At 38.2% G+C, this 9,008-nt stretch overlaps 1 protein-coding gene across 1 annotated transcript; it reads right to left on the reverse strand.

Annotated features, from left to right (window-relative positions):
• Positions 1-3,631: 3,631 nt before the first annotated feature.
• Positions 3,632-7,577, reverse strand: LOC140877921 (uncharacterized). Its single transcript, XM_073281524.1, has 5 exons — positions 7,034-7,577; positions 6,406-6,626; positions 5,963-6,332; positions 3,998-4,101; positions 3,632-3,913 (listed from the first exon to the last, which is right to left on the reverse strand). The coding sequence occupies exons 1-5, from the start codon at positions 7,575-7,577 to the stop codon at positions 3,632-3,634; spliced, it is 1,521 nt and encodes a 506-aa protein (XP_073137625.1).
• Positions 7,578-9,008: the final 1,431 nt, after the last annotated feature.

A 9,008-nucleotide genomic window follows, 5' to 3' on the forward strand; every position in this document is an offset into this window, starting at 1 on the left:
ATTCAATAATTTGGCGAACACATTCCGGTATCATGATTTCTCCAATTATTTTCTTCTTAAATTTTTTCTTAATGGTTTGGATGCAGTGACAAGGAGATGGGTAATTAATGGAGCTTTGCAAACTGGTTGTCCATTATTTTGCCGAGATGATGACAGTGCGATACACATATTAGATGATATGGCAGAATTTAACTACCACCGGTATTGGGATCTTACACCACAGATTTGGAGCCACCAAGACCCACAAGATACTTGTTACCCAGATTTTTCAGACCAACCATTCGAACTTCAAGAGGAGGAGGTAATTTGTTCTCAATTGATCATGCATTCATTAGAGGATATGGTGAGCAAGTACGTGGCCATGAACGAGCGAGCTATAAAAGATCTAATCAATTATAGATGCCACCTTGAGGAGAAGATAGAGAATCTCAAAATATCAATTCTCCATGAACACCAAGAACATGAAGTGAAGAAAGATACTCAAACAGTGATTCCCCAAATTTGGTTTGATGATGATGACTTAGAGAACCATGATTTGGAATGCGAATCAATTTATGCTGAAGATCAAGATGTGTTTGAGTCTTCTCTTCCCATTGAACCTCAACCGGAAGAAGTTTTGAAGGAGACAATATATGCAGATACACCGCCAACACAAATTTCACAAGAATTTTTTCTCCGAGAACCTACAGAGATGTTCTCCTCCCATGTTTATCAGCTGCTATGGAGTGTTGTTGAGGTGACGAGCATAAACTGCTTACATCTGGCCAAGCTTGAGGGCACATGGAACAAACACCCATTGGTGGTGTCATATGAAACTTACTTTGGGCGTCAATCGCTCTTTGATGAGTGCTTCTGAGGGTCGAGCCGAAGACTAAAAATCAAGCGCTACTTGGGAGGCAACCCAAGATTTTTACATCATTTTTTTAGTGTTAGTTTTTATCTAGTTGTTGTTTTATATTGAGTTGATCATGTTTAATCCCTCAAAATTTTTGATTTGCAAGGTGAAAATTTTGGAATATTGATGGCCTAAGAAATGTGGTGCAGCAGCGGCAGATGGATATACACCACGATGATTGACCAGGGGAGTGTTATTTTGTTTTCATTGCGTTTATTTTTGTTTTGCATTTGTTCGTTCTCATTCTGTTCATTGTTCTAGAGCATTGAGGGCAATGCTTTGGATAAGTATGGGGGGGTGTTATTTAGTTTTGTTTGTGTTGTTGTTTGCATTCATATGGTCTAGTTTATTGCATATAATTCGTATTCATGCATCTCATTATGTTTTGTGTTTATGGTGTGAATAAGTAGAATGATGAATGTTGGCCGATGATGATAGAGTTGTCGAATTTTTTTTTAAATGTTGCTTTTGATTGAACATGAGAAACTTTTGGTTGAATCGTGAATATTTTTAAGCACACATGTTAGACTGGTGTAGTGTAACGATGTAATTGATGATGTTCATATTTTTTTGACCATTGCACGACAATAGATAGTGTCTTTGGATTCTTGATGATTGTTAGACATTGCATGTATGATCTTGGGCATACTTATAAATTTATTTTTTATTTTTGAAAAACTTTTGTTGAAAATTAAGTTAACTCCATCCGGGTTACGAGCAGAGATTGAAATCCTAATCTCTTGTTCTTAACTAAGTATGCGGATTCCATGGGGTCAAAATTTTGAAATTTTTAAAATAACAATTCCATCCGGGCTTGGACAATGATTGAAATGATAATCTTTGTTCCATAGCTAAGTTTGCGGGTTAAATGGGATTGATGCTCCATCCGAGCTATAGACGAGGGGATTGAAATTCGAATCCTATCTTAGTTATAGCTAAGTTTGCGGGTAATTATTGGTTCTTGTAAAAAATACCGGGTGCAAATTTCGGAGGTACGTAATTATTCTCAAGATAATGCATGTTTTGTTTGGGATTGTTGGGATGAAGGAGTGCTGGATTGTGATACTTGCATTGAATTGTAAAAGGTCGCTAAACATTCTTAGGATGGATTCTTTTAAAGTTGCACGAAATTGGAATAACATGGCACACACACACGTTTACGTTAAACTGATAGTGTATTGTGAACATTCAGAAGTTTGTGGTTTTAAATTTTTGAAGTTGAAACTTATTGGAGGCTATGTTGTTCATGATTCATTCTTACTTATGTTTGTGTTTGCATATTGTTTTGCATGTCTTGCTCGAGGGCGAGCAAGATTTAAGTTTGGGGGTGTTGATAAGTGCATTTTGTGTGCATTATTTTATGTCTATTTGGCATGCATTCATATGGTTTCATGTGTGTTTTTATATGTTTTATTTGTAATTAATCTCATGCATGAGCATTTCACTCTCCGGGTTAATTTTGTAGGAAAATGGATTTTTGAAAAATGAATTACGGAGCAGCCTTGGTCAAAAATTCAAATTTAATTCTAGATTGCTCTAAATCCAATCTCCACTGTTCATATTGTAGTACAAGATTTTTTGAAGGTGCTGTCCAAATTTCAACTCAATCCGACGACTAGAACTCAAGTTATGAATTTTACAAAATTGTTGCGCGCTGGAAAAAACAGGGCCGCGCGCGGGCGGCCATTTATTGCCGCGCGGGCGCATGCCTGTTTGAGAAAAAAGTTCAGAACAGAATCCCAGCGCCCGAGCGGTTGTTTTATACCGCTCGGGAGCCCGTGCGTAAGTTGGAAAAAAGATATTTCCGGGTGTTTTACATGAAAAGAACTCTTGGGCACTATAAATAGGTAGAATTGTGACGTTTTAAGGGTTCCAAACCATCATAAACACAGAGAGCAGCCGCCATCAACCAATGAGAGAAAGGAACGTGAGAAGAGGGAGACGGCATGAAGAACTCAAGAACCACAAACTAGTTTTCTCTTTTCCTTTTCTTATATTTTGTTGGAATCAAGGGGATCCAAACCTCGAAACACTGTAGTGTGATTGAATCACCGGACGTATTGAGATTTGATTTATATTATAATTGATTTTATCATGTGTTTTTCTCTATGTTGATGATTAGCTACCCTTAACATAGATTCGTAAATTGTGAATTGCTGTCGAGAGATAGGTTCATAATTAGGACGAATGATAGAATCCATGGACTTAAAATATGCATAGAGATATGGTATTTAGTACATGTTGATAGCCATAGACCACCAGGTTGAAAGCTGTAGAATTCATAGAACGCAAAGCAATCGATCGTGATAAATAATTAGAGAGATTTAATTGTTTCACTGATTTGATTAGTTTGGCATAACCTCGAGAGAGAGTGTCAATATTACAGGGATTTCTGTCAAACTTATGCGCATTAATTAAGTTCCAACCGTCCAGTTCAATTAGGGGGAAGGTGAACCGAAATTCCAAAAAAATACTTTCAAATTGTTATTTCTTTAAGTGGTGCAAATTGGTTTCGTGATTGTGAAATTTAAAATTATTTACATTGAGTTCTTAGTGTTAAATGTTAGATAGAATCCAAAATCAAATTTTCGATACTTTGTGTAGTTAAAAATCAAAGAAACAAATTATTATCGTTTGGTCCCTGAGGACGATACTCGTACTCAGTACATCTTATTATAACTTGAATCGTGCACTTGCGATTAGTTCGACTGGAATTGAGAGATTTTTAGAGCAAATTTAAGTGTTAGTATTCCGTCGATCATGTACATAAGCTAATGCAAAAGGACTTACCCCAGTTGCAGTTCTCTTTGATGTTCTATATGCCCACAATGTTTCGGACAACAACCTAGGCCAATCCCTTGGATTGTCCTCCATCATTTTTTGCAAAATTTTAATCAACACTTTGTTAGAAGCTTCTGCCTGTCCATTAGCTTGAGGGTAATATGGCGAAGAACAGTGTAGCTTAATGCCATAATCTGCTGCAAAATCCTTCACTTCTGACCCTACAAACATGGTTCCCTGATCGGTAATAATGGATTTTGGTATACCAAATTGATATATGATGTGTTCCTTGATAAAATCGATCACATCTTTCTATTCCACCTTTTTCAATGGTATTTCCTCCACCCAGTTAGTGAATAAGTCAATAGCCACAATAATAAAATTATGGCCTTTAGATGAAGACGGATATATCTTCCCGATTAAATCTGTAGTAACCCAGAACTCATTTTAAGATAATAATATGTTAAACATGATTAAGGGTTGATAATTAATCAATTTCGGAGTGTTATTGGACTTTGGAAGAGAATTTGGGCTTTTGACTTTGGGCCGGATTGAAAGCTCCGAACCCAGATCGGAAGCTCCGATCCCAGTCACTTCGGAAGCTCAGCGGAAGCAACGAGATCGGAAGCTCCGATCCTGGAACGGACGTTTCGATCTTCGGCTGCCAGCTTTACCCGATGACTCAGCCACGAGTTTTGACAAGTGTTGATCAGAGGCGAGATCGGAAGCTCCGATCTTCGGATCGAACGTTCCGATCCCGGCGTGTCATGCATGCAAGGCGTGAGCTGGATCGGAAGCTCCCATCCCGAGATCGGTGGTTCCGATCCTGGCCGAAAATTTTGCCTATAAATAGGGCTTCCTAGATTCATTTCTAAATACGAATTCCGAGTTTCCTTCTTCAGTTATATAGTGTGAGATATACACTTGAGGGCCCTATCGGTTATAATAGAGGTTCTGAAATAACCAAGTTGTGGTTATAGTCATCCAAGACTAGCGTCTCCAAAGGGCTATCTACGGACGAAGGTATGGTCCGGGAATCTATTTAAGTTTTGGGAGTACTTATTAGCTTAGTTAAGGCTTATAGAATTTATGTAGTGATACGGTGAACTTTTGAATATAGGCTTGGAACCTAGGATCCTACTATACTTGAACTAGCCTAGAGGTACGTACACATTGACTGAGATTGCCAGCGAGTATACATGTTTATATTTGCATTTATTTGGCATTATTATATGGCATGATATATGATTTACCGCTTTATATATTCATATGTCATGTGCATATACACGTTGAGCCTATACCTTGTTATACCTGACTATAGAGACGCTCAGCTCTATACTCGATAGTCCGTCACTGAGAGTACCGCGATGGCGGGGGCATTTATGTCTGTCTACTCTGGTGTACTTGACGAGTGTGGTTTCACCCAGAGGTTGATCCGTGCGGTGGCAACACTCATGTGACGCCGGTTCTGAGCATGACTTTTCAGATGACCCTTTACCAGTCATCATGTTGCATGCATTATATACATATGTTTACTCATGTCTATGTACTGGGCGTTAGCGCTCACGCCCTAGTTGTTATCTTGGACACCCTATTCCATGGGGAAGGTCGCAGGATGGACAGAGCTGGTGGTTCAAGGCAGGATTAGGGAGCAAGCCTTGAGGAGTTAATTATACAACAGGATTCGATATAGCTGTATAATGTTTACTTTTAAGTATTTCGATATGGTTGTATCACTACTGATGAATAAGCTTGACACTTTTATACTAAGCTGATATGTAATTTATGGTTATGTTTCCGCACGTTTTACTCTGTAAGTTATTTTGCTATATTAAGTTTAATGCATGCTATTAGTTGCTAGTTAGTAGGTGATACCATAAAGGGTCACTACAAAATCCATATCCCAACCTCGGAATAGCCATGGTTTTATAATGTCATACATTTCATCAGCAGGAACCCGTTGAATACTGTCATGTTTTTGGCAAGGTTGACATCATCTAGAATATCTAATAATCCTTCAACATTGATGGCCAATAATACCAATGTCTTCTCATGAGCCACCTGATCTTAATTCCAGACTGATGTGCACCGCATACTCCTTCAAGGACCTGTTTCATGACTTCCATCGCCTCGGGGAACCCAATGCATCGTAGCAGCAACCCACCCATTCCTTTTCTATATATTTTACCCTCAACCAATATATAATAAGGACTTTCATCCTCAACCCATAAGGAACTGACTTCTTGGAAAATTGTAAAGCTTCTTTCAGTTCTTCTCTCCAATCACCTGCCAAATTAGCATCCAAATTAAAAGTTTCTACCTGTAATCCCCTCTGCATAATGGAGGGATGATTTTTCTTCTGAATCAACACCAATCTATGGGTAAGTTCCTCGGAAAATTTCAATCCCAAAGCAATTTGAGCTAATTCATTGGCTTCCCAATTTTGTTGTCTTGGTACATACTGAAAATTTATTTTCTCAAAATCATCAGCCAGCTGGGAAGCGGCTGCAAAATATGGGGCCAATGATAAGCTGGTGCACTTATATTCTCCGGCCACCTGCCGAAGTACCAACCGTGAATCTCCGACCACTTGGATGTTCTTTGATTGCAAATCTTTGAGAATTTCTAAGCCAATCATCAATGCTTCATACTCAGCCTGATTGTTAGTCCAAGGAAAGTCCAAAAAAGATAGAGCTGTTTTTACTCCGGTCGGAGATATAATCACCTACCCCTACACTTGCGGTTCCTTCAGTTCTAGATCCATCAAATTTCAAAATCCATGATGGATCTTCAACCTCATATACTGGAATTTCTATTTCCTCTTGGATTGTTTCATCAGACCCTAAATGGTGAGCTAAAAAATCTATGATAGATTTTCCTTTCATGGTCTTTTGAGAACAATAAACCAATGTAAATTCTGTTAAGGCTAATGACCACTTACCAATTCTACCTGATAATACAGGTCTACTAAGCATAATTTGATTAAATCAGTCTTTGAAACAACAAATACAGTTGACTGAATTAAATAATGCCTCAATTTGGTACATGCATAAAACAAAGTTAAACACAGTTTTTCAATAGCAGAATATTTACATTCCACCTCATAAAGCGAACGACTTAAATAATATATAGCATGCTCCTTATCCTCTTCATTGTTTTGGGCTAGTAAACACCCTATCGATTTCGGAGCGGCTGCAATATATAATTTCAAAGGAACTTCATACCTTGGTGACATCAATATTGGTGGTTTAGACAAGTACTCTTTTATCCTTTCAAAAGCCTCTTGATGGTGAACCTCCTATATGAATTTTTCGGACTCTTTGAGTTTCAGCAGCTGAGAAAATTCTTTAGTTTTACCTGCCAAATTAGAAATGAATCTTCTCAAGTAATTTACCTTGCCAAGAAACCTTTGTAATTCATTTTTACTTTGCGGTGGCTTGGCCTCTAAAATGGATTTGGACTTGTTCTGATCTACTTCAACACCACGCTGGTGCACTAAAAAACCCAAGAAGTTTCCTGCTTTCACTCCAAAAGCATACTTCATTGGATTCAATTTCAGATCATGTTTTCGCATCCGTTCAAAACTCTTTTTCAAATGTTCTACATGATCCTCCGCTTTTTTTGATTTTACTATAATATCGTCGATGTATACTTCGATAAAGTGGTTAATCATATCCTGAAAAATTGCATTCATTGCTCTTTGATAAGTTGCACTAGCGTTCTTTAATCCGAATGACATCACAAGCCATTTAAAAGTGCCAATAGCACTGGGACATCTAAAGGCAGTCTTTGTTGTATCTATTTCATCAATCTTTATTTGGTTATATCTGGAGTAACCATCCATAAATGATAGCAATTCATTGTTCTCCACCGAATCAACGAGCATATCAGCGACCGGCATCACATATACATCTTTTGGAGTGCTCTATTAAGATCCCTAAAATCAATGCAAACTATCAGTTTTCCATTCTTCTTTATCACATGAACCACATTTGAGACCCACTCCGCATATCTGATTTGTCTAATGAACCATGCTTTCAACAATTTCTCTATTTATTCCTTCACCTTTGCTTCCACTTCTTTAGACATTCGTCTTGCTGGTTGTTTATATGACTTGAAATCATTTTTGATAGGAAGACGATGTTCTACCAAATGCCAATCCGACCCAGGCATGTCTTCATAACTCCAAGCAAAGCAATATTTGAATTCTGCCAATAACTCCTTCAACTTGACCTTTAATTCATCACTTAGAAAGGTACTAATATACACAGGCTTTGAATTATCCAAGTCTCCCAAATTCACTTCCTCTAAAGGATCTTGAACTTGAGGTTGGTGATCCTCTAACTGTGATGGTGCAAATGCAAGGTCTTCCAATTTTAATTCTTCAAAATAATCCGGTTCCTCCTCATAAATAATTTCAGATCCATTCACTTCCCACAGTAGACTGTCTCGTATCAAGTTGCTGCACCTGTGCTTTCCTGATATAGGTTGCAACCACCTCTAGTTCCACTTGATGGAACTCAATCATCAACACCTTCAATGAGCGGCTGGATCATCGGCCTAGGAGGTGCAATGACAGTAGTCTTAAGAATTCTATCAAACATTTCATTGGTTTCTAGTGTCTCCATATATACAGATTTGGGTTGTCCACCTTTGTTCTTCCGATAGAATTTAATTGGCCCAAAATCACCATTGTAATATCTGGACTCAAACACACTGGAATTTGCTTGGAAAGGTTGGGAATCTGCTTGTACAATTTCCACATCGTCTCCTATCCAAAACATGAGGAACTGGTGCATTGACGATGGTATGCAATGATTTGCATGTATCCAATCTCGGCCTAACAAAGCCTGAAAATTGGCGAAAGATTTTACCACGAAGAATGCTGAAATCGACGTTTTACTTCCCACCAAAACTTCTGCAGGGAACACTCCAATAGTCTTAGTAGCTTCACCAGTAAATGCTGCTACAGACACCTCTGTATGAATAAGATCAAATTCTTCTTTTCCAAGATTCTTAAACACCCTTAGTGTCAAGATATTTACTGTAGAACCATTGTCAATCAGAACCCTTAAGATTGATTGACCATTCACATGTGCCTTTAAATATAGATGTCTGATGTGCTTGGTCATCTCAATAGCGGGTTTTTCAATAACCACTCTCTTCGGTTTATGTGGTTCCTCTTCAATAGTCACCCACTACATTGTTCCTTAGAAACATCCTCCTGCATTAGTTCCACACGACTAGCAGGCCATTCTTTCGACTTAAACATATCAGGCTAGATCACAAATCCAGTGGCACAATCCACCGATATGGTGAATTCGCCTACTTG

Source organism: Henckelia pumila, chromosome 2 (genome assembly GCF_033568475.1).
Source record: "Henckelia pumila isolate YLH828 chromosome 2, ASM3356847v2, whole genome shotgun sequence".
NCBI classification, from domain to species: Eukaryota; Viridiplantae; Streptophyta; class Magnoliopsida; order Lamiales; family Gesneriaceae; genus Henckelia; species Henckelia pumila.

What these genes read in the sequence shown, in the direction of transcription:
- LOC140877921 (XM_073281524.1), bottom strand. Translation starts at nt 7,577, where the DNA reads ATGCCGGTCGCTGATATGCTCGTTGATTCGGTGGAGAACAATGAATTG. An exon ending in ATTCATTTCTAATTTGGCAG is followed by an intron (nt 6,627 to 7,033) that starts GTAAAACTAAAG and finishes CTGTATTATCAG; the next exon opens with GTAGAATTGGTAAGTGGTCA. An exon ending in AAGGAACCGCAAGTGTAGGG is followed by an intron (nt 6,333 to 6,405) that starts GTAGGTGATTAT and finishes ACTAACAATCAG; the next exon opens with GCTGAGTATGAAGCATTGAT.